The sequence below is a fragment of the Raphanus sativus genome, chromosome 7 (genome assembly GCF_000801105.2).
Source record: "Raphanus sativus cultivar WK10039 chromosome 7, ASM80110v3, whole genome shotgun sequence".
Classification (NCBI taxonomy): Eukaryota; Viridiplantae; Streptophyta; class Magnoliopsida; order Brassicales; family Brassicaceae; genus Raphanus; species Raphanus sativus.
In genome coordinates this window covers 6,530,484-6,557,112 of record NC_079517.1, presented here as the reverse complement: position 1 = coordinate 6,557,112, position 26,629 = coordinate 6,530,484, and the positions used below count along the sequence as shown (strand labels likewise).

At 42.6% G+C, this 26,629-nt stretch overlaps 2 protein-coding genes across 2 annotated transcripts; both read left to right on the top strand.

Annotated features, from left to right (window-relative positions):
• Positions 1-4,999: 4,999 nt before the first annotated feature.
• On the top strand, positions 5,000-5,932 carry LOC108816224 (uncharacterized). Its single transcript, XM_018588792.2, has one exon. It carries the CDS (start codon positions 5,211-5,213, stop codon positions 5,766-5,768), a length of 558 nt encoding a protein of 185 aa, XP_018444294.1. The 5' UTR covers positions 5,000-5,210; the 3' UTR covers positions 5,769-5,932.
• Positions 5,933-7,723: 1,791 nt separating this feature from the next.
• Positions 7,724-8,730, top strand: LOC108814731 (pectinesterase inhibitor 3). Its single transcript, XM_018587356.2, has one exon. The coding sequence runs from the start codon at positions 7,968-7,970 to the stop codon at positions 8,577-8,579; it is 612 nt and encodes a 203-aa protein (XP_018442858.2). The 5' UTR covers positions 7,724-7,967; the 3' UTR covers positions 8,580-8,730.
• Positions 8,731-26,629: the final 17,899 nt, after the last annotated feature.

The window sequence follows — 26,629 nt, the reverse complement described above, 5'->3', positions numbered from 1 at the left end:
TTGATACTATTTAATTTAAGTATATAATATATGAATATCTAATGATTTTAAGATTAAAACTAGAAAACTATCGTTAATATTTAAGATATAGAATTTATGAATACAGTGATGGGCGATATATCCTCCACCTAGTATTGTTGCATGCGTAGGACATGCACAATCGTAAGCAGAAAAAGAGAGCCGTGCAATACTCTAAATAGTGTCGAAAAACAACATCACAGATCTTACATTATTCATTTTTGAGGTCCAAATTAACTCAACCATTTGTTGTTATATGTTGTTGTTGCATCTGTGTGTCTTAAATCTCTGTTGTACCAGTAAAATGCCCAGCACTCGTGGGTCGGACGTAGTCAAGGTTGACATTTTCGGTTTAGGAAAGTTACTATTTCGGTTTAGGAAAGTTACTATTTCTATTGGAAAAAGGAAATCGGGTTTTTTGAGGCTGTATAAATATGGGTCTAAGAGTTTGTAAATTAACATCACATCATTAATAAGAAACCCTAAACGGGTATTTGCCTCAATACGTTTTCTTCTCTATTCTTCTTCTAACCTAAGAAGGCTGTTCTCAACAAGTGGTATCAGAGCTTTAGGTTGCGAACCCTAAAGGATGACCGGAGGAAGTTCTCTTAAGTTCGATGTTCCAAGATTCGATGGGAAGGGAAATTTCGGTCTGTGGCAACGGCGTGTTAAGGACTTGCTTACGCAGCAAGGGATGAAGAAGTCTCTGTTGGAGACGAGACCGGAAGCGATGGATCAGGATGATTGGGAAGAGATGCAGGATAAGGCCGTCTCAACGATTCGACTCTGTTTGTCGGATGACATAACACATCAGGTGATGGACCTCACAACTTGTAAGGAGATGTGGGATAAGTTGGAAAAGATGTATATGTCAAAATCGTTATCTAGCAAACTATACCTCAAGCAGAGGTTGTTCGGTTTGAAGATGTCTGAGAGCGGGGATCTGGTTGCACACGTCAACAACTTCAATCAAATCATCGGGGATCTGGTTCGTGTGGATGTGAAGATTGAGGACGAAGATCAAGCCATGATCTTGCTGTGTTCTCTGCCTCCTCAATATGAGACGTTGTTAACAGCTCTAACAGTCGATAAAACGACCATAAAGCTGGAGACAGTTTCTGCAGCACTACTCTCTCACCATGAGAGAAGGCAGAATACAGGCGTGGGTGACAACTCTCAAGGTGACGGGCTGTATGTCAGTCAGGATAGAGGAAGGCAGCGGGGGAAGCAGCAGGATGATACTAGCAAGAAAAGGTCAAAGTCAAAGTTCGGGAAGAAAGTAGTCTGCTATAGGTGTGGCAAGCCTGGCCACTATAGGAGAGACTGTCCGGACAAAGGGCAGAATTCGAAGGAGACGTCGAACTCTGCAAACATGGTTCAGAAGGTGGAAGACTCGGAAGGATCAGCTGATTCAGATATGCTTGCTGTTACGTCAGGTGATCACTCGGATACCTGGATAATGGATACAGGCGCTTCATTCCACATGACCCCTAACAGGGAGTGGTTTGAAACGTACAAGGCTGGAAACATGGGCTCTGTTCGACTTGCGGATGACAAGGCGTGTGGTGTTGTGGGCATTGGACAAGTCAAGTTTCGAATGTATGATGGGACTATCAGGACATTAACTGATGTCAGACACATACCAGTCATGAAGAAGAATCTGATATCTCTGGGGTTGCTACATAGAAACGGCTTCAAGTACAAATCAGATGATGATGAAGTATTGAAGATTTTCAAAGGTTCTATGATGGTGATGAAGGGACAGATGACAGCTGGAAGCGTATATTGGTTGATAGGGAATGTGGTTGTTGGTGGTGCTGCAGCTGCAGTTTCTGAGTCGGAGTGTACAACCTTGTGGCATATGCGTATGGGCCACATTGGGGAACACGGTTTGAAAGAGCTCTTGAGAAGGGGTCTTCTGGACGGGTTGAAGGATTGCAAGATGGAGTTTTGCAAGTTCTGTGTGATGGGAAAACAGTCCAAGGTATCTTTTAAGACGGGCCAACACACGACAAAAGGTCTTATTGACTATGTCCATACTGATGTGTGGGGGCCAACTCGGGTGCAATCTATGGGAGGATCAAGATACTTCGTTTTATTCATCGATGACTTCTCTAAGAAGGTTTGGGTGTACTTCATGAAGCAGAAATCTGAGGTGTTCGAAAACTTCAAGGTTTGGAAAGCTGAAGTAGAAAATCAGACGGAGAGAAAGGTGAAGTACTTGAGATCGGATAATGGCACAGAGTATACTGACGGGAAGTTCCAGAAGTTTTGTGCGGAGCATGGCATTCAGAGGCACTTTACAGTGCGTAAAACACCTCAGCAAAACGGTGTCGTTGAAAGAATGAACCGTTCGATTGCAGAGAAAGCAAGGTGTTTGAGGTTGAATGCAGGGTTAGCAAAGCAGTTCTGGGCGGAAGCAGTAAACATGGCAGTCTATCTCATCAATAGATCGCCAAGAAGTTCCTTAGAAGGAAAGGTCGCAGAAGAGGTGTGGACTGGGGTAGATATTGATCTATCAAACTTGAGGATATTTGGATGTCCAGCTTACATGCTAGTTGCGGGAGATGAAAGATCAAAGCTGGATTCGAAATCCAAGAAGTGCATTTTTCTAGGCTTTGAGAAAGGTGTTAAAGGATTCAAGTTATGGGATCCTGAGGCAAGGAAAAGGGTGTTTAGTCGAGATGTGGTCTTTGACGAGCAGTATATGGTGCAGCAGGCGATATCAGACCGAGTGCCTGTGACCATTGAGACTATCACGGATTCTGAAGTTACTCAGGAGGAGTCTGGTGCAGCTAAACCAGATGAAGTTAGTGATGAGCGGTCTGTGGAAGTGGCACAGAAAGAGGTTCAACGTGAAACAGAGGAGAGTTTGGTTTCTAGAAGACCAAAACGTGCAATAAAGGCTCCAGTCAGGTTCGGGTTTGAAGACATGGTCAACTATGCTCTTATGGTCGAGATGGATGATCCTACCACCTATCATGAAGCTATTAATAGCAATGAGAGGGATGAATGGATTGGTTCTATGACGGAAGAGGCAGTAAGTCTTGATAAGAACGAGACTTGGGATCTTGTGGAGTTACCTGAAGGGAAGAGAGCAATTGGCTGCAAATGGATCTACAAGAAGAAGGAAGGGATGTCTGTGAAAGAACCTAAGAAGTTCAAGTCCAGAGTAGTGGCAAAAGGGTACTCGCAGAAGAAAGGAATAGACTACGACGAGATATTCTCGCCGGTAGTACGACACACTTCCATACGAGCTGTGTTGGGTTTGGTAGCTGTTTGGGATCTGCATCTTGAGCAGATGGACGTGAAAACGGCCTTCCTTCATGGAGAGCTGGAGGAGGAAATATATATGGAGCAACCTGAAGGTTTGGTTAAGCCTGGAGAAGAGCATCTGGTGTGTAGATTGAAGAAGTCTTTATACGGTTTGAAGCAGGTTCCAAGGCAGTGGTACAAACGGTTTGATTCATATATGATGAAAATAGGCTATCAAAGGTGCGAGTACGATTGCTGTGTGTATGTCAAGTCCCTTGACCATTCTCCCATATTCCTGCTGTTATATGTTGATGATATGCTCATTGCTGCAAACGATATGGATGACATAGATCGTTTGAAAGGGTTACTGGGACGAGAGTTTGAGATGAAGGATCTTGGTGCTGCAAAGAAGATTCTTGGAATGGAGATTCGCAGGGATAGAAGCTCTAAGAGGTTATGGCTTTCTCAGAAGAGCTACATTGAGAAGGTGTTAGAACGTTTTGATATGTCGAATTCAAAACCAGTCTCTACACCATTGGCGAAGCACTTCATACTTACAGCAGAGCAAAGTCCAAAGTCTGCTGAAGAACTCAAAGATATGGCGGAGGTTCCTTATGCTAGCGCAGTTGGTTGTTTGATGTATGCAATGGTGTGTACAAGACCGGATCTAGCACAAGCAGTTAGTCAAGTCAGTAAGTACATGTCGAATCCTGGGAGGAGACATTGGGATGCTGTGAAGTGGATCCTAAGATACTTGCGAGGTACAAGTGACTATGGGCTTATGTTTGGTGGAGAAGTGCAGGATTCAGTTATTGGGTTCGTGGATTCAGATTATGGTGGAGACCTTGATAATAGCAGGTCAACTACGGGGTATGTATTTACTCTTGCAGGAGCACCTATTTGCTGGAGATCGGTACAACAAGGTATTGTAGCGATGTCAACCACTGAAGCTGAATACATGGCACTTGGAGAAGCAGCTAAGGAAGCAGTATGGGTACAAGGACTTGTATCCGAGTTGGGTGTTGATCAAGAAGGTGTTCAGCTACACTGTGATAGTCAAAGCGCGTTATGTTTGGCTAAGAATCAAGTGTATCATGGAAGGACGAAGCACATACGTATAAGGTTTCACAAGATAAGGGAGTTAGCAGCTTCTGGAGAAGTCTTATTGGAGAAGGTGCATACGTCAGAGAATCCAGCTGACATGTTGACCAAGTCTGTTACAACGGAGAAGTTCAAGCATTGCTTGAATCTGCTCCGTGTTTGCCAATGCTAAGAAGCAATGGAGGTTCCCCCAGAAGATAAACGGGATAAGGAGTTTTGTAGAGATTTTTCGTCAAGGTGGTGTTTGTTGCATCTGTGTGTCTTAAATCTCTGTTGTACCAGTAAAATGCCCAGCACTCGTGGGTCGGACGTTATCAAGGTTGACATCTGGGGGTGCGGGGGCCGTAGGCCCCCGCGGTACGGTATGCCTTTTCGGTTTAGGAAAGTTACTATTTCTATTGGGAAAAGGAAATCGGGTTTTTTGAGGCTGTATAAATATGGGTCTAAGGGTTTGTAAATTAACATCACATCATTAATAAGAAACCCTAAACGGGTATTTGCCTCAATACGTTTTCTTCTCTATTCTTCTTCTAACCTAAGAAGGCTGTTCTCAACAGTTGCTTATATTGTTTAATATTCTGAGGGCCAGCCAACCCCATGGGGAATAAGTATTTGGCTGTGCGCATCTTTCTTGAAAACAAAAGCATCTTCCTTCTCGATTCTCAGCATCTACGAAATATTCATACTTCCACTTGACAATATCCAACGGCTTAGCATTCCTCTCTCTTCATCCGACGGTCCATGTTTCATGTTCTCTCCTCTATCTCTCTTATCACCTTTATATAAACCACCTAACCAATCACCTCTTTGCTTATCATCAAGACAACAAGAAAAACATGGCCACTTTGGATTCTCCATTAGAAGCGTTGGCTTTCGAATACGTTAGCTTCGGTGTTCTTGCCATCGTCAACAATGTCTGGACATGGATCGCTGTCGTGACGGCAGCCGTCAGCTTCTGGAGGATGAGAGTCACCACCATTGGAGACGACGGCCGTCATGGATGTGGCTTGTTAGAGGAACAAACCGCCTCGAAATCTGAACAAGAACCACAAGAAGTAGCTGGTCCGGTTAAAGAAACGGCGGTGGCTCGAGTGGAGGAAACGGTGGTTACAAAAACGGAGGTTTGGGAGACGTTAATATGCGATGACGGAGTGACAAAAGGGAAGATGACTATGTACTACGAGGTAGACGTTGACGGAGGGAGGGGTGTTGACGGAGAGTTAACGTCCGCTGTTAACTATGGAGGTAGTTTGGGTGATTGTGAAGAGTGGTGGGAGAAGTGGGAAAGAGTGGTGAAGATGAGAAATGGTGATGAAGATTGGTACCGTTACGTGGACTTGATGGTGATAAACGGAAGTGTCGTAAGATTATGGGATGACAAAAGGAGCCTGTAACGGCTGAAGGTGTCTACTACATTATAGATACTTCAAAACTTGTTGGTTTTAAGTATATTATTTTTTGGTCGATTATTTTTGCAATTTGTAGATAATTTCTCGCAAACAAGACCAGGAGCTCTTGAATTAGAATAAATCAGTATCAAGTATTGTTGCTACCAGAAGCGTTGCTGGGCGAACATTTGGACACAAGTATATTAACGCTTCTTAAGCCCACCAAAACTTGACTACATATATACACTTTGGTTCATTAAAACTTGACTACATGCATGCATTTGTTCGTGTTGGTATATGGAATGTTAATAAAAAAAAAAGGTACTATAGACTTTATTGTATGCGTAGTTTTCATTTTTAGTTGAAGTACTGGTAAGTTAAACTTACTTACCATAATTCATAACTTAGAAGATAAACTACATACACTTACAACTCATAAAGTAAACTGTGTACATACTCATAACAAAAATTGACTAAGATCATTCAAAGGCGAATAAAACTAACTCTCCAGCATCATAACATACAGATTACAAGTACTACACACAACTAGTCCTTCATCATCATGAAAACAATGGAACCCACTCACATGATATATGATGATGAATTGTCACAACAACAAGTTTGTACTGTTGGTTTCATGTTCCCATTTTAAGCTTGGACATTTCCAACAAGTTACTTAACGCCGTCCATGTAGCCTTTCTTCATCAACCAATGTAAACTAATCATTTTTTTTTTGAATTATACATAAATATCCCGACTCCACAGAAGTGGTACAGACTAATCATGTGTTATCACGTGTCGGTCTCATGTCCATGATACCGAAATGTTAATTCATCAGTAGTCGAAATTCGAACCCTGATGACTTTACCATATTGAGTTTTTACCCTTAAATTAATCATTACCAGACCACAAATCCTAGTTACTAATCAAAAAAATTGTTACGTCCATGAAGTTATATTACCCACGCATTTACAAAACCTTCTTCCAATATGATCATTTAATCGAGATTTCATAATCATTGAGGATTGTCAGAATAATACGTAGATTAGATACCATGTTTGTCTAGCGGTAAATCAATCGAGGTCAATTTTTGGAATTTTTCTTTTCCTCTATACCTATCTATACATGCTTTTATTTTATTTTATTTTTATTTTTGTTTGAGGAATGAGTCAAGGAAATTGGAGCATACAAGACAAATCTGTAGAACTTGGATACTGCACTGTCTTGAGATGTGTAGGTGGAAGAAACCATGGAACTCATGGCACAAGATCAAGCATGATGCTAAGACCATGATCAAATGGATCACTTTAATTAAGCTATGCTTTGACACATTCGTCTTGATGTGTATCTCTAAGAAAATAAACAGATGAAGATGGGACGTTTTCTGTTAAGTGGGTCATTCCAGTTCAACTGGGACATCTTTACCTTTTTCTTTCACTAGACTTAGGGAAACATCGTCTGAATTATTAGAGGAGGCTTTCACACAAAATAAATGAGTGGAGGAGAAAATTTAGCATAGTTTAATTTGGTGTTATTTGATCACCAAATGAATGTTGATATATAATTAAAGTAACTGTTTTTAATCAAACTCCAGAATATATAAACTTTCTATTGATCTGACCTAAGTTTAATTCGTTGTATACGTAACAGAGTTTACTCTGAAATGATATCACGAGCTGAGCAAAATAAATGGCAGATAAAAAGTTCGACTCTGTAACCTCTTTTGTCAGTTCATAGCAAATGTGGCCCAATCTTCTGAACCCTCTTTTAAATATAATTGGCCACTAGTGTCTAGTGACCAGTCCGCCAATAATTCCACATTGTTTATCTGTTTCTGTCGTTACCTCTTTACATATGTTGGATCATTATTATCATTCACATGTTATTAATTTATCTATATGCATTGGACTGGACAGTCTTTATTTGTCACTGGACTCGCTACTGTAATTTGTGGTGCATTAAATTTTACAGATTTTCCCCATAATCAAGAGGTACATTCACCATCCTACCCCTTATCTTATGCATGTACCACGCAAATAAAATGAAATATCTTAGGGTACTTATGTAATAAAACCATAAATAAGCTATAACGTTGAACGACCTACCACTTTAAATTCTTACCAACCAGTCACCGCTCTCCTTTTTTCATTTACAGAGATAACCCTAACTTGGTCACTCTCTCTCACTCACACTCTAGTTCAAACAATGGCTCCTCCACATAAGCTCTTTCTCGCCGCCATTCTCTCCGCCGTCATCGTAGCTACCACCACCGCATATGGACCTAATAGCGCTGCCGAAGATATCGTACATTCCTCCTGCTTGCACGCGAGCTATCCATCTCTATGCGTCCGTACGCTCTCTACCTACTCCGGTCCAACCATCACGAACCGTCGCGAGCTAGCTCAAGCCGCCGTCAAAATAAGCCTCTCCCACGCTCAATCCGCCGCGAAGAAACTCGCGGCCGTGAGAGAAACCGTGGGGAAGAAACGCGTGAAAGCGGCGGTTGTGGACTGCGTGGAGATGATTGGAGACTCGGTGGACGAGCTGAGCCGCACGCTAGGCGTCTTGAAGCATCTCCACGCTACGGGCGTTTCGGCGAATGAGTTCAGGTGGCAGATGAGCAACGCGCAGACGTGGGCTAGTGCGGCGTTGACGGATGACGACACGTGTCTCGATGGGTTTAAAGGGGTCGAGGGTAAGGTGAAAACGGCGGTGAAGCATTGGATGACGAAAGTGGCGAAGGTTACGAGCAACGCGCTTTACATGATCAACCAGCTAGGTGAATCACGTGGCGTGCCCCACGTAGTACGTTCTTGATGTTATGATGTGCTTGTCCTAATGGACAGTTATGATTTGGTGTTAGTTTTTATCCGTGTATGCATTTCAAGTTTTCTACTATATAACGAAGAGATACATTGTCCTTTTAAGTAGTTCTGACAATGGTATACTAAATAAATGATTTCTTACTTTTCGGACGATATGTCACTATATCGTATTACGTGGTTCCGTTCGGATTCGATTAGCATGTGATTTTGTCTTGACATGAAACTAAAATTAAGAGTTTTAAAAGACTTAAACTAAACGAGAATTATATATGTAAAGAAGCGGTTTGGTCTGAGCTAATGCTCATAAAACAAGGGCTTTAAGTGGCAACATTTTTTCTTTAAGGATATATTTTTTTTAGTTAAAAATGTAGTTACATTTAAAATGCATATTTTCTTGATATGTTTTAAGCCTCATATGACTTTGGGCGGCAAGCATCTCCATTAGTGAGACTAATGAAGACACGCTTTCCAATGCAAACAATTAATTTTTTTTTTTTCGTTAGATTTAAAAAAAGAAAAAAAAAATGAACCGAACCAATCGTGGGCCACCACGTTGTTGGGCCCGAATATGGTCCGGTAGCTGATCTTCACTCAATAAAAGATGGTAATGGGCCGGGACAGGCCCATCGCAGACTCGAGCCTAAAAAGAGCCGGAGGCTGAAAGCTAGGGACTCTAACTAAGGAGGTCACGACGAAGGGGAAGCTCACGTCACAACAATAAGAAGCGCATGACCCGGTCAAAGGGAAGCTGTTGCAGATTCCACCTCAAGCGGAGAGGATCTCGGAGACCAGTTGCAAACAACCTAAAGAAGTCCGAAGCTATAAAAAGAGAAGGTCGAAGACTAAGAAGAGGATCCAACTCATATTTTCACTCAACATTCACCAAAACATTCTTATGATAATACTCTTGTAATCTTTATATTCATCGTGAGATACATCTTCTTGTAACCATCCCATTTTCTATTATATCAATACAAATCGAAGTTCATTCATCAAGTTCTTACGGGATTCAGCCCGCGATAATCTTTCCCTAACCTTTCCTAAACATAAAACCTGATTTAAATCTAGGTGTGAGTTTAATCCTTCACAATTGGCGCCGTCTGAGGGGACGAAACTACCGAATCCCTTACTCTAACTCGAGGATGAACCCTACTGATCAGACAACAACCCCGTCTGACCTTAACCTCCCGATTCAGAGCGATGGCTCACCGAATGACGGAGGCTCTAGTCTCGTAATCACAGAGCCTCAACGTGGCGACCACCGATCTGGGCAACAGCTTCCGGTTGATGCTCGAACGAGCCAAACTACAACCGGAGTTACTAACCCGAGGTCATTAGGTGGAAACACCTCCGAGCTCCCGGTTACCGAGAATCCTCAGCAGCAAGCCATTCCGAATCAAACGGAGGCTCAGCTCTCTGAGATCCGCCAGATGATGTTACAATTAGTAGACCGAGCTCAGGAAAGTGAGCGCACGATGCATCAGCTGGCTGTACGTCAACAACGATTCGAAGAGATAACTAGATCTCTAAACGCAACAACCCAACCACCGCAACGTCAAGCTCCGGGGGCCATCTTCCATGATCGATTAACCGATCCCTCATTTCCCCGAGCACGTTTAAACTTTTCCCCTGATAGCACTGCCCCTGAAGGACGCGGATCTGCTTTCCAGACACCTCATACTGGAACAGTTCCCGTATTCAATCCACCTAACGCCAGTGCTATGGGAAGTAACGTAGCGACAACCAGCTCCACACCCGGTCAGGTCTCTGACAGAAGTAATCAGTTACCTCCTCCGCCACCTGATCCTAGGTCCGGAGCAGGAATATCCTTCCCATCTGGAGGCAGAGCGTCAGCTTCGGTTTATCAAACTAGAAGCTCGGTCCCGAATGAGGACGGTTATCAAAGGATAAACTCCGATAACCCAAGAAATGTCGAGCGACTTAGCCCACTAACCGCATGGGAAGATGCGCCAACTCGATTCCGTCGGGAACCTACTCATCGGGTACCTGCGAACGATCCAAATATCCTTCCATTTGAAGGACCTGAAGCTATCCGTAGATATATGGAGAGAACTCACGCAGCTCTCCAGAAATTGGGAGCTCAAGTCCATAAAGCTACGAGTTCAGCTCCCGAAATCGATAGCTTAATCGAAGAAACCCGTGGAACTCCGTTCACGGACAGAATTGCCAGCTCTCACATAAGAGATACCCGAAAAATCAGAATTCCTGAGTATGATGGGACCTCCGACCCGAAGGCCTACTTGAGAGCTTTTCGATTGGCAATTGTTAAAGCCCATTTCACTCAGGAAGAATGTGAAGCAGGTTACTGTAGAACATTCGCCGAAAATTTGGTCGGAACAGCCCTGGAGTGGTTCTCCGGCCTCGAACCAGCCTCGATAGACAACTTTGACCAATTAACCAACGCCTTTATGAAGCAATACTCAACCCATATCCGGAAGCAAGCCTCCGAGGCCGACCTTTGGAAAGTCAGTCAAGGTATGGGAGATTCATTACGAGTCTACATTGAGAAATTCAGGGCAATAAGAACTAAGCTATCGAATCCTAACGACCTAGTCGCCATCGAGGCCCTTAGGAGAGGTCTGTTCTATAGATCAAAATTCTGGTCAGAGTTAACACTCAACGCTCCTCCAACTATCGATGACGCTCTTCATAGAGCCACCAAATATATTGCTTTGGAGGAGGAGACAGCTGCACTGGATAAACTCCACAAGAAACCACAGAATCATTCGAAAAGTGACTCCTCCGAGACTAAGGGACCTCATAAAAAGGGTAACCCTCGAAGTAATCAAACTCAAGGAGAACATTCCTACGCAATCGAGGAAGACAAGGAAGAGAAACCTGTTGCAGCTGCAAATAAAACTCCCTGGTCAAAAGGCTTCGATAAAGGCAAACATTGCTCTTATCATGATCGCGAAGGACACTCAACCGAAGAATGTTGGGACCTCCAACGCCAGCTGGCAGCTAAATTCGCAGCCGGAGAAATAAAGGGCGTGGACCTTAAAAAGCCGCCACCTTATCAGAAAAGAGGTTCCAGGGACATTTCCCCGAAACGCGAGAGGTCACCTGAGAAGGAAACCGATTCGCCACCTCCAGTTCCCAAAAAAAGAGTCGACATGATTCTTGGGAAATTCCCCCAAGGAAAAAGTTTACAAGTCGAAGCTCTCTTGAGCAAACCCTCCCATCAATCGAACCCCGACTCGAGGGTGGACTGTATCCTTGGAGGATCAGACATATGTCAAGACTCCGTCAATTCCATTAAGAATCACGTGCGGAAGGCTGTGTCTAACACTGGACCTAAGCCTCCTAATCCTGAATCCAACACTAAGATTTCTTTCTGGGAGAGCGAGACCTCAAACCTTGACAGACCTCACGATGATGCGTTGATAGTCACCCTGAACATCGCAGGATACGAGGTTCCCAAGCTCATGATAGACACAGGAAGCTCTGTCGACCTCATTTTCTATAACACCCTAAAAGGGATGGAAATAGACGACTATGAAATTATTGGCCAAAAAGCTAATCTCGTAGGCTTCTCCGGAGAAACAGCTACCTCATTGGGAACAATCAAGCTCCCAGTCATAGCTGGCGGAATAATGAAAATGACCAACTTAGTAGTCATCGATAGACCTTCCCCGTTCCACGCGATTTTGGGAAGACCTTGGATCCACAAAATGAAGGCAGTAGCCTCAACGTACCATCAGTGCGTAAAATTTCCAACACCCGAAGGGATAGCTACCATACACGGTAGCCAGAAGATATCCAGGATCTGCTATTTGGGAGGATTCGAAATCCACCAAAAATCCCCCCAATAGCAATTACAGATCCAGAAAGGTCGCGAAATGCAACAAAATATTCGAGGTCCCCTCAGGAACCTAACCGAAAAAGTTTGCATCGACGACTCAAATCCTGAAAGACAGGTGAGCATCGGGTCCGAGCTACCTCTTGAGACAAAAAAGGAGCTCATCGATTTTTTGAAAAGCAATGTCAAAACCTTTGCGTGGTCCACCAACGACATGAAAGGAATAGATCCGAACGTCACCACCCATAAGCTAAAAGTTGACCCTACTTTCAAACCGATCAAACAGAAGCGTCGTAAGCTAGGTCTCGAAAAGGCTCAAGCTGTTAACGACGAAGTTGACCGACTTACGAAAGCTGGGTCCATTCGGGAGGTACATTACCCCGACTGGTTAGCTAACCCAGTAGTGGTAAAGAAGAAAAACGGGAAGTGGAGAATCTGTGTAGATTTCACAGACCTAAACAAAGCTTGCCCTAAAGACAGCTTCCCGTTACCTCACATCGACCGCCTAGTTGAAGCAACAGCTGGCCATCGACTCCTATCCTTCATGGATGCCTTCTCAGGATATAACCAAATCATGATGGTTCCTGAGGACCAGGAGAAAACTGCATTCATAACCGAACGAGGAACCTATTGTCATAAGGTTATGCCATTCGGATTAAAGAACGCAGGAGCTACCTATCAAAGGCTAGTAAATAAGATGTTTGCTGGACAACTTGGAAAAACCATGGAGGTCTATATCGACGACATGCTAGTCAAATCCTCAGCCGGGGAAGATCATATCTCCCATTTAAGGGAATGCTTCGATATCCTGAACAAGTACGATATGAAGCTCAATCCCACTAAATGTACTTTCGGGGTACCCTCAGGCGAGTTCCTAGGCTATCTCGTAACCGAAAGAGGCATTGAAGCCAACCCGCAGCAGATAGCAACCTTCCTAGAAATGCCGTCACCTAAGACGACCAGGGAGGTGCAGAGACTGACTGGACGAATCGCGGCGTTGAATCGATTCATATCCAAGTCTACCGATAAATGTCTCCCATTTTACAAGCTTCTAAGAAATAATAAGAAGTTCTTGTGGGACGAGAAATGTGAGGAAGCCTTCAAGCAATTGAAAGCTTACCTCTCCGAACCTCCGATCCTATCTAAACCAGTAGTAGGAGAGCCATTGTACCTATATCTCGCTGTATCAACTGCTGCAGTCAGCGGCGTTCTAGTACGAGAGGAACAAAATGAACAAAGACCTGTCTATTACACCAGTAAAAGTTTGATAGATGCCGAAACCAGGTACCCTGCGATGGAAAAACTAGCTCTAGCAGTCGTAACAGCTGCCAGAAAATTGCGACCTTACTTCCAATCGCATTCGATCATTGTAATGACCTCACAACCATTACGAATGATCTTGCACAGCCCCAGCCAGTCAGGACGATTGGCTAAATGGGCCATAGAACTCAGCGAATATGATATTGAGTATAGACCTCGAGCAGCAGCGAAAGCTCAGGTCCTCGCTGACTTTATCATCGAATTGACATCCGAGCAGTTAGACTCCGAAATGGAATCTCCGAAGTGGAGCCTATACGTCGACGGAGCCTCATCGAAGCAGGGCTCCGGTATCGGTCTAAGGCTAACTTCTTCAGCAGGAGAAACCATCGAGCAGTCATATAGGCTCGGATTCAGCGCCTCAAACAACGAAGCTGAATACGAAGCACTAATCGCAGGGTTGAAGCTCGCCCTAAGCCTCGGAATCCGAGAGCTAAACGCTTATAGTGATTCACAGCTAGTAGCTAGCCAGTTTCACGGAGAATACGAAACGAGGGACGAAAGAATGGGGGCATATCTCGAAGTCGTCCAGAACCTCACTAGGCAGTTCGACAAATTCGAGCTAACGAGAATCCCACGAGGTGAGAACTCCTCAGCAGATGCATTGGCTGCTTTAGCTTCCACATCAGACCCCCTCGTAAAACGAATCATACCCGTAGAAGGAATCGAGAAACCAAGCATCGACATAGCTACTAAAGCTGAAAAAGAGAGCAAACTAAAAGCGCAACCCGAAGGTACCTGCCCTGAAGCGGTAGCTACCCAAGTTTTCACAACATTTTGGTTTCCAAAAACCAGAATATGCAGCGCAAAAAAGCATACCTCCGGGAACATAATCCAAGTCACGGAAGATATTCTTCGAAATTCAGACTCCTTAGAGCCTGATCTCGAAAATACCCCCGGGGGCACCAACTCAGACCCAGTCATCTGCAGAGTTAAAACCAGAAGCCATACAGCTCTCCAAAATTCATCTGGAGGTATTCCTCGGAATTCAGACTCCCTGGAGCCCAATCCTACCAATACCTCCGGGGGCACCACGATACCAGGTCCCGAACGGGAACCTCCCTCGTCTCTTCATAACAAAGTTGTAGGAAGAGAGGATTGGAGAATTCCAATCACGCAATACATCCTGGAGGGAAAGACTCCACCCAATAAGTGGGAGGCTCGAAAGCTCAAAGCATTAAGCGCGAGATATTGCGTGACTGAATCTGTCCTCCTCAAACGAAGCATGTCCGGACCTTACCTAAAATGCGTTCATGGCCTCGTTGCTATGAGACTCATGAAGGAAATGCACGACGGTTCCTGCGGGAACCACTCTGGAGGAAGAGCTTTAGCCATCAGAATCAAAAGACAAGGATATTTCTGGCCTACCATTATTGCAGATTGTGAGGCCTATTCCTCTTCATGCGACAAATGCCAGAGGCATGCACCGATTATACACCAACCTGCGGAGAAGCTGTCTAACATATCCGCCCCTTACCCATTTATGAGATGGTCCATGGATATCGTGGGGCCACTAGTACCATCAGGAAGTGGAAAGAAGAAGCTACGCTTCCTCTTAGTCTTAACGGACTACTTCACGAAATGGATAGAGGCCGAAGCTTTCCAGCAGGTGACCAGGTTCGAGGTCGAGCAATTTGTATGGAAAGATATCGTATGTAGACACGGCGTCCCGTACGAAATCGTAACCGATAATGGAGGACAATTCATATCCCACGATTTCAAAATATTTTGTGACAAATGGAATATCCGCCTGACCTTCTCATCACCTCGCCGACCTCAAGGTAACGGACAAGCGGAGGCTGCTAATAAATCAATACTAGCAAACCTCAAGAAACGCCTCGGAACCCAGAAGGAATTCTGGTCAGAGAAGTTACTTGAAGTACTTTGGGCATGTCGAACCACCCCACGAAAAGCTACAGAAGAAACTCCTTTCTCCTTAGCATATGGGATGGAAGCCGTCGTTCCAGCCGAAACCATTGCTGGTAGCCTACGCCGGGAACTTTGTACATCCAATCCTGCAGCTAATGATCAACTCCTAACCGACAGCCTCGATCTAATCGAGGAAAGGCGGGACCGAGCTTTGATTCGCATTCAGAACTATCAGCAAGCAATGGCACGACAGTACAATTCCAAAGTCAGGCACCGACAGTTCGCTGTTGGAGACCTAGTACTTAGGAAAGTTTTCGAAGGAACCAAAGAATCAAATGCTGGGAAGTTAGGAACCAACTGGGAAGGTCCCTACCAGATCGTCCACGTGGTACGACCTGGCGTCTACAAACTCCGAAAGGTGCGAACTGGGGTACCTGAAATCAGATCGTGGAATGCCACGAATCTTAAGAGATATTATCATTAGGTACCTAAAATCCCTGAACTACGTTAGGCTTGATCCCTTGACTGGGTACGTAGGCAACTCCGTCATGAGTGCAGCCCCAACCTCATTTCAACACTTCATTCACTACAATAAAAGGGGGCATATGTCTGACTAAAGTCACATAGCCCACGCAGCAAACGTATGATCGTTATAATACAGCAAGTGTATGATCACTATGATACCATGTATCCAACTATCAATAAAGAAATCATTTTCGATATCTCAATTCTTTAACAAAACAGGTCCCTGCAAACCTGAACCTAAGGTCTTAAAATCCTTAACAATCCTCAAGGTCTTAAAATCCTTCAAAGCAATGTCAGGTCTCGACGAACCTGAACCTAAGGTCTTAAAATCCTTCAGACAATATCAGGTCTCGACGAACCTGAACCTAAGGTCTTAAAATCCTTAACAATCCTAAAGGTCTTAAAATCCTTCAAAGCAATGTCAGGTCTCGACGAACCTGAACCTAAGGTCTTAAAATCCTTCAGACAATATCAGGTCTCGACGAACCTGGACCTAAGGTCTTAAAATCCTTACCAAATCTCCAAGGTCTTAAAATCCTTGTCAATTCTCCAAGATCTTAAAATCCTTATAAATCTTCGAGGTCTTGAAATCCTCATCAAATCACAAAGGTCCTAAAATCCTAAGCAAGTCTCAACGGGTCTTAAAATCCCACAAACAAGTTCAGGTTCCCAAGAACCTCCACCTAAGGTGTCCAGCTTAAACTTAGGTTCCTAAAAACCCTAAGCTAATCCCGATACTTCAAGAAATCCTCTTAAGGAACAAAGAAAAAACGACCAAAGTCTTCCAGACTTATTGTAAGGATCGATAATGATTAAGCTGTCATATTTCACGAATAAAGTCAAAAACTAAAAACGAAACAAGAAAACCGAGTTTGAAATTAAACAAGGGTTTAAAAGCCTCCCGAGGCTAACCAAAGATTCAGAATGCAACAGATAAAGGTTTAAAAGCCTCCTCAGGCTATAAGTTTGAGAAACAAATGAAAACAAAGCCCATCGGGCAGAAATCCTAGAAAACACGAAAGAACATCAGTTCTTAAACTTCCTTATCATCCGAGCTCTTCTCAGCTCCCTTGCCAGCTGGATCTTCCTCCTCAGGAACCTCCTCCATCTCCTTGTCGCTACCTCCAGAGGCGGTTTCGACTGGGGCTGAGTAAGAACCCACCAATCCCAAATTAGAACCGAACTCTCCGGAAAAGGAGAGGTTAAACATATTAATCTCGAAAGTACCTGAACTCTCAGAGAGTTGGGGAAGAGGGAGCTTGCCAATCGAGAAGTCCGAAACCTGAGCCTTCTCGTACGCCGCAACAGCTTCCGGCATTAGCGCCACCAAGTTATCATACTCATCTTGAGTACTCTTAATCTCACCATCCAGTATGTCCTTCAGGAGCTCGGTGTTGGCTTGAATCTCTTGGGCATGAACCAGGAGGTCAACTTCATCTTTCTTCTTGGAGAACTTCTCCTTGACAATAACCAGAATCTTGTTGTAGGCTTCAGCTACCTCCTTCTTTCCCCTCCGGACGGCTAGCCTGACCTCAGCTTCCTTGTTCTTCTGGCTGTTCTGGGATGTGGAGATCAGCTCCTTGACTTGATACTCGGCTATCTTCCGGGCAGCATCCAACTCCCCAATCTTCCTATTCTTCACCTGGAGGTCAATCAGCTGGCTCTCGATCGTCCCTTGCTGAGCATCACACTTAGAGCCAAGCCTCATCACCTCGGCTTGGAGATCCGAGATCAGAGCCCGAGTCTGGTTGAGCTCAGTCTTATTGGCCTTGACCAACTCAGTGACCTGGGCTAATTCCTCAGCGCTAGGAGCTTTGTGTACAGCGTCCTCAAACTTGAATTGAGCTCTGTTAATAGCTCCAGCCAGCTGTGGAAAACGGAAAACGATTTAGCAAAATCTTCCAAAGACAAAGCTGAAAAATGAAATAAACTTCATACCTGACCCATGTGATGAGCAATATCAACGTACTCATCCGTGTGCGTGATATTGGAGATCGAGGGGAGGGGACACCCGGGACTCTTCATGTGCCTCATCAGAGTAGCCAAACCCCACGGATCATCCAAGACCGATCCAGGCTTCGAATGAGAGAAGGTCCAGCCAACAGCTCCTCCTCTAGAGGAGGAGGAGGAAGACCTCGAAGGTCTATCAATCTGGTCGGTTCGGGACTTCTTGTTCCTCGGGGGCTCAGACTCCGGAGGGTCCCTCATTACTTGAGGATCAGCTTCAGTTATCGGGACCGCAGAAGGAAGGCCAACTTCCTGGACCTTGGGTTCCGAAGAAACGACACCTTTAGCGGGGGCAGAGCCTCCTTCATCAAGAACCTCCTTCACAGAGTCAAGGAAGGATCCCCCCTGGTTCTTGTCACTCCCTCTAGAGGAGCTGGCAGCCTTGGTCGATCTACCCCTGGAACGGAAGGAAGGTTGAATTGGCATCTTCTGTGATTGAGTCTTCGAAGAAGTGCTTGCTCCGGAGGAAACTTCGAGAATGGAATCACCTTCAGAAACTACGACATAAAAAAAAATCCATTAGTCGTATAAGACAAATCCAGGCAGTAGAAGTCATGAATTAAGAATAAAAGGTTACCTTCTAAACCAGCAACCGTCACTGAATCAGGGAAGGACGCCTGGTATCGCTCAGGAAACCTAGCTGATCCGACTCTTGAAGTGGTATAAGCCCCCCAAGTGTTAGGACTATGCTGTAGCTTCCTGTAAAGAGCTCTAGTGAGTTTGCTAGATAACTTGACAGGATCTTTGATTTCTGCAAAAGGAGTCAAAAGACAATTAGCGTAACATGACAAATAGAGATAAACATGTGAGCATATCCCTAAAAGTCCTAACCAGAAATATCTGACCACGAGTTCCTGAGGACACGGCCTATAGGAACCGTCGAAGGATCAATCTTGACATAAAAATACTTCCTACGCCAGTCATCATCACTGGCCGAGAATTTGAAAACGCCTAGCCCTGGACGACAGGGGAGATAGTAGGTACCGCTCCCGCCATCCTTGGAGGTGCTCTCCTTTATTGAGAAGAGACTCATTAACTCAGATAGCCCAACGATAACTCCTTCCTCCTTGGCTCTAGTGATGAACCCGTTTATCACTCGGATGACCGACGGGCAAAGTTGAGGAAGAGCCAGCTGGTAATGATCTAAGAGATCCAGCAAAAGGGTAGGAAGGGGAAATCTAAGGTGAGACTTGGAGATATATTTTTCATGAACGCAGAACCAACCCTCCGGAGCGGTCTCGGGGTTCTCGTTTTCAGCACAGGCTCTAACTAGATCACTCTTGCAGTGAGCCTGAGTGGCAAGATTGACAACGTCTTGACCCTTCAAGAGGGAAGGGAAGTGAGGACCGGAGGAGGCGCTCTTGCCGCCTTTCTTCTTCATCCTCTTAACTCTCGCTCCGATCGAGTCTTTGCTCTTTTTCTTCTTGGCCTCCGCCATCTTCTCACCAGCTTCCTGTTTGACCCTCATAATACGGGCGCCGGAGGCTGAGATCTGAACTTCGCCGGAACCTTCTTTTCGACTCATGATAGTAAAGGAGAAGGAAGATAGAAAGCAAAAGAAGAGAATCGATCTAAGGCAGAATCTCAGAGGGAAGTTCAGGATGAAGAACTAGCTTGATCGAGAAGCAGATATAAAAAAAATGAATGACAAAAAAAACGGTAAAATAAAGGAAAGAGGGTGAGTTACCTTAGAAACCGTCGAGAGGCGTGGAGGAAGTGGAGAGACAAGTAGTTAATTCTCTCAGCTTTATATCCCATCACGTCTCGAAAGTCGGGAATTAAATTTCAAACTCGCTTTAATCTAAAGCCGTCGATTTAATCAAAGATAAATTACAGCCATCTGATCGGATAAGAGTAAATGCGGTTGAGATAGCTAGTAATCATGATCTCAACAAGAGAATCTAGCTTGGGCGGCTAAGTTTAGCTCCCGAGAATAACGATACCTAATCTCGAGAGCTGGGGGCAACTGTTGGGCCCGAATATGGCCCGGTAGCTGATCTTCACTCAATAAAAGATGGTAATGGGCCGGGACAGGCCCATCGCAGGCTCGAGCCTAAAAAGAGCCGGAGGCTGAAAGCTAGGGACTCTAACTAAGGAGGTCACGACGAAGGGGAAGCTCACGTCACAACAATAAGAAGCGCAGGACCCGGTCAAAGGGAAGCTGTTGCAGATTCCACCTCAAGCGGAGAGGATCTCGGAGACCAGTTGCAAACAACCTAAAGAAGTCCGAAGCTATAAAAAGAGAAGGTCGAAGACTAAGAAGAGGATCCAACTCATATTTTCACTCAACATTCACCAAAACATTCTTATGATAATACTCTTGTAATCTTTATATTCATCGTGAGATACATCTTCTTGTAACCATCCCATTTTCTATTATATCAATACAAATCGAAGTTCATTCATCAAGTTCTTACGGGATTCAGCCCGCGATAATCTTTCCCTAACCTTTCCTAAACATAAAACCTGATTTAAATCTAGGTGTGAGTTTAATCCTTCACACACGTGTCGTGGGGCCCACGAAACTCTGATGATATCGTCTCTTCTAAATGAGACTGCAAGGGACAGGTTCAATCTTTTTGATATATTATAATACTTTTTTTTTTGGAGTTTGCGCACAAACCTCTAATGGAGGTGTTCTTAGAGTAACTGACGTTGGAGAAATGGAGTTCTGAAGCAATAATGGGCCATTGACAAATTGTATAGTCAAAAATGAACAACCTGGAACTCATTTACTTGCATGTTTGATTTTAATTTGCATGACTATGTTTGTCTGGTCACGAAGATTGAGACGTGTTTGGTTATTTTTTTTTAAGTCTTTGGTTTGGAGAGGATAACTTTTGAGCTGACGAATCTGGTAAACAGTGGAGGAGAAAATCATACGGTTTGAATAACGATGCTTCCGTATTCGTCGTCGTTGGGTTTGTGGGCTGGGACAAAATCAAACACATCAAAGACTTCTACGTAGTGCCGCAAAATAACAAGACTAATACCACAAAACGCAACACCATCATGTACCCGCTATATTACATCAATAATTGCAACCACTGGTGCTTGTAATCGATCGGTCCACCACCATATTATTATCAGGGGTCGATTCAACGTTATCGGAGGTCCTACTCATTAAAACTTGTAGCCCTTTTGTTTTGTTATTGAAAAAGCATAAATTGTGCTAACCGTTGAACAACTGGAAATAGCCTCCTTGCATCTTTCCACCACCTTGAGAATCATCTGGCAGGTGCGCCGATTGGATAACTTGACTAGTCGGTCCATGCTAGGGGTGTCCATGTCGGTTCATTTTTTTCGGTTTTTCGGCTTTTCAGTTTAAAAATATATAATTACCATATTAAAATTATATTTACTTTAATTTAGTTTGGTTTATATACCTTTTTCGATTTATTCAGTTTATACCAAAAACCATAAATATATTAATATATTATAATGTTTTGTTTATTTTACTTTATATGATTAGATATCTATAATATATCACGAACATCTTTCTGTTTTTAAATATTTTGTCTTTTTATTTTTTATTCTTTAAATAGTTAGTAAACATATAAATTTAATAATAGTAACAATTTATAATGTAAAAATAAGAAAAATAGCAATCCATAAACTATTAAATTAACTAAATATTAGCACACATATATATTATATTTGTCAACAAAAAAGTAAAAATTTAAACTTTTTAATTTGATAAAAACAAAAAATAAATTTCAACTTAAAATAAAATATTAAATTACAAAATTAACTAAGTATGAAGATCATATAACTAAAATAATTTATGTATATATTATTAGTTATATTATATAACTTACATTTAATTTTACTACTATATTTTTATTGATCAATTTATTCGGTTAAATCGGGTTATATAACAAACTATATATCCATATACTTGCGATTTTTTAAATAACATTTATTCGGTATATATCCAGTATTATCAAATCCAAACCAGTTTTTCTATTTTGGTTCAATTTTATTTTTCTAACTTTTTGTCATCTTTGATTCGGTTTTACTTATATCAGTTTTACCGGATTGAACATCTCTAGTCCATGCATAATTTTTCTTTTTTATTTTCCAGATTAGATCGGACTGTCTTGTAAGTATTATAGCTGATTAATACTCAGTAATTTTTGCGAGGATCAGGAGAAAGAAAATGCACAGCATAGATAAAAAGACCAAAGCAAAGAAGACGGACTGAAGATAATAAAATCCACTGCAATTTCGAAGAAACTTTTAAGCTACTGTCCAGCCTATAAAGGTTTAGTCGAGTTTTGTCCATGGCCATGATCCCAAGTCGTCGTGGCAAGATACATCCTCTAGCAATAGTCATTATCACGCCGACACAAACAATACATTTATCACCACTTATTTTAAACTAGAAGTTCATCTGACCTAATGTGATATAAAAATCTACCTTTTGATCTAAATAGGATGACCCCAGAAAGTTTATTATCGGTCATAAATTGGAATTTGATTCAAAATGTGTTTGATAAAAATCATGATTATAAAGGAGCGTGTTGAGATTCTATAGCAAAAGTTGATAAGGATATGTAAGAAACTTATAGTTAATTCACATAGTTAAGTCACTTAACACCGGTTAATTTTAGATTAGAAGTTTATTTAACTTAATGAAGTTTATTGAATCACTTTGTCTAAGTGTAAAACATAATATATTCAGGAAACAATAGAGACAATACGGATAAAAACTCTAGATGGTCTTCCATTTAAATTGAATGAAATTCTTTCTTTGTATTTTTTCTACAAATCAATAAATTCGTATATAAATCTTCCTATATACTAGTTGGTGATTATTGCGATGTTTTTCTAAAGTACAAATTGTATGCAGTTGCACGCATTTATTTTTTTCTTAACGAGGTTGTGGAATGTACTTGATGTTAAATAGAGTTAAGTCAGTTGACTAATCCAAGTCCATTTTGAAAGAGATTTGGTAAATGTCACCAATAGGCCTAGTCACCAAACAGCAATTATAGAGCCAATGTAAAATGGGGTGTGAGTGCGACCACGTCAGGTGAGATTTGCTGTGAGAGGCCCTTCTGTATTTTTGTTTTTAATCCATACTTTTTAATCATGATATTCAATCAATTTTATAATCGACCTATTAGACGAATACATTTCTTTCTTTCTTTGAGGTAACGTAGATACAAAAAAAACGTTGATACAACCTTCAAGTCAAATCAATTATGAATTATTTTAACTGACGCAGTCGGAAATCACAAAGGTTTAGCAAACACTAATCCTTAGGTTAAAATCAAGTTCTCAAGCAAGAACTTGAATTATAAAGTTCTGGAATCCACCAGAAAAGATAAAAGTTTGAAACTTCTATTGATAAGATTAATAAGAATGTCTAAAACAGAATATCTAAGACTCTCTTATATAGAGATAGTCTAAATCATAAAAAAAGAAAACACCAAATAAAAGAAAAACCAAATAAAAGGAAAACTTCTAGAAAACAATAGATTAGGAATACTAAGATTCTCCAACGTCAGTCTCCTCCACCTCGAAAGAACTCGACCCTGAGTTCTCTTCTTGATAAAGAACACCATCAGCATGGTACTCGTAGATGTCAGCCACATTGAATGTATTAGAAATGTTCATGTCTTCTGGAAGTGCTACCACATAAACATTATCATTTATCTTCTGCAATATCTTGAATGGCCCATATTTGCGAGGCTGTAGCTTGCGATATGTGCCAACCGGGAATCTTTCTTTCCGTAGAAACACCATCACTTCATCTCTTTCTTTGAAAACCTTAACTCTTCTATGCTTGTCTGCTGCTTCTTTATTCTTTTGACCAGTTGCTTCTAACTTCGCTCGAACGGCTTCTTTAGTTGCTAAAATATCCTCTGCTATAGCCTCAGCTGAGATACTAACTCCAGGAGCTTTAGGCAATTTAACCAAATGGACCACATGCTTCGGAATAGAAGTATAGACCAAAGAAAAAGGTGATTTCCCTGTAGCTGAATGCACGGCACTGTTGTAAGCAAACTCTACTTGAGGTAAAGCTAGATCCCGTTGTTTCGGTTTATCTCCACAAACACTTCTAATCATATTCCCCAAAGTTATGTTTGTTACCTCGGTTTGCCCATCGGTCTGTGGGTGAGCAGTAGAACTTCGCTTCAAGCTGGTTCCAAACATCCTCCAAAGTGTAATCCAGAAGTGACTGAGAAACTTGGTATCTCTGTCTGAAATTATTGTCTTAGGAACCCCATGAAGACGTACTACTTCCCGAAAAAACAACTTGGCGATGTTAGAGGCATCTGCAGTCTTCTTGCAGGCGATGAAATGCGACATCTTGGAGAATCTATCAACGACCACAAACACAGAATCGACGCTTCGCTGTGTACGAGGCAAGCCTAACACAAAATCCATAGACAAGTCTTGCCAGATATCTTCTGGGATCGGTAATGGCATATAAAGACCAGTGTTCTGAGATTGTCCTTTAGAAACCTGACAGACATAACACCTTTTAACTATAGCACCCGCATCTCTCCTTAAATGTGGCCAATAAAACCTTGCTTCCAAGCTAGCAATGGTCTTGTCTCTTCCCAAATGACCACTAAGGCCGCCACCATGCAAATCTCGAATCAACTTTTTGAAATCGTCTAGAATTTCTAACACTTCACGTGGAGTAGACGCCTCCTCTGTTACGGCGCTCACCACCCCTTTAACCACTAAGGGATAAAAACATTGTGATTCCTGAACATCCCCATCAAACACCTTGTCGTCATGTGTCATAACCAAGAAGCTTGACTTCTTTTCCTTTGCACTGTTACAGAGATCCTTAACAGGTGACATGGCAATTTTATGATTGCCCCACGTAAACATTATCACATTGTCTCGACCTCGGTATGTGATATCATTATCATACTGCCAAGGTCGACCAAGAAGAATGTGACAAACATCCATGTCAAGGACGTCACAAGTGATCTCCTCCTTATAGTGTTTACCTATAGATATGAGAACTTTGTAAGTCATGCTAACTCGAACTTGTGATCCTCTCTTTACCCAACCAAGGCCGTACGGCTTCTCATGACGGGTCGTGGGTAACTTAAGATACTCCACCAGCTTCTGAGAAACTAAATTTTATGAGCTTCCATTATCCACAATCACATTACACACCTTGTTTTGAATAGAACAATGTGTTCTAAACAAATTCTTACGTTGGCCTTCTTCTTTAGATGACAACAAGACTCGTTGCAGTACAAGGTTTATCCTCTCTCCGGATTCTTCTTCAGCGAATTCAGCTCCCTCATATTCTTTATTCCCAGCGAAATCCTCTTCATCCTCTTCATCTTCTTCTTCTATTATAGCGACTGTTTTCCGACTAGGACAAACATTGGATTTATGACCATGTCCTTGGCAACGGAAACACTTGTCAAGAGAAGGCTTAGCATAAGAATTGTTCTGTCTCTGAGCTGGTGTTTTGTTCTGTTGTACAGCATTCGAGCTACTAGCTCCTTTGTTTCCCGGGTTGGAGTCTTTATTGGCTACGCTCTTTTCTTTCTCACTCGTGGGTTCAAAACTGGTCTGAGCCGTGTTTCTTCTAAATGTTGAAAACCCTCGTGATGACTTCTCTATTAGCTCGGTTTTCATCGCTAGACCGGAAGCTTCCTGCACGGTCCATACGGTTTGTAAACCCATCTTTCCTTGGAGAGAACCTTTTAAACCGCTGATGTACCTAGCCACCTTTTGATTCTCTGTTTCGCCTAACTCATTGCGTTCAGAGAAACGCAAGAATTCAGCTATGTATTCAGTCACCGTTCTGTTTCCTTGAACACAATCGAGATACATCTTGTAAAGAATCTGTTCATAATCTTCCGGTAAGAATCGCTCCAGCATTAATTGCTTCATTCGGCGCCAGGTCCTTACTGGTCCCCTCCTTTGTCTCTGCCTTTGGACAACGAGTTTATCCCACCATACTGCAGCCGTCTTCTTCAATCTAACTGCTACCATCTTAACTTGTTTACTCTCAGGAACACCCATGACATCAAAGAATCGATCAACATCAATTTGCCAATCAAGGAACTCCTCCACTCCCATAGTTCCATAGAACAATGGAATATCGGCCTTCACCCGATAATCATGATTGTTTTGTTGGTATTCTTCAGCTAGTTCTTCTTCTGATCCTTCATCTGAACTAGAATTATCAACAACAACATCACGATTGTTTCTACCTTGCTGACCCCGAATTCTTTCTCCACCTCTTTGACCGGCGTTATTAACCTGATTGGGATAAGCCGCAACCTGATTATTTAACGCTGTTACCAGATTTGCCAATTGAGCAGTTACAGCAGTTAGATTTGTAGTTGCCTCCCTTAATCCTTCTGCAAAACCCTCGAAGTCGGCTCTGGTTACTGGTTGATCACCCATGGCTGATCAAGCTTCGAAAAGAGAAGGAGAAGACCTTGCTCTGATACCACTTGACGCAGTCGGAAATCACAAAGGTTTAGCAAACACTAATCCTTACGTTAAAATCA

What these genes read in the sequence shown, in the direction of transcription:
- LOC108816224 (XM_018588792.2), top strand. Translation starts at nt 5,211, where the DNA reads ATGGCCACTTTGGATTCTCCATTAGAAGCGTTGGCTTTCGAATACGTT.
- LOC108814731 (XM_018587356.2), top strand. Translation starts at nt 7,968, where the DNA reads ATGGCTCCTCCACATAAGCTCTTTCTCGCCGCCATTCTCTCCGCCGTC.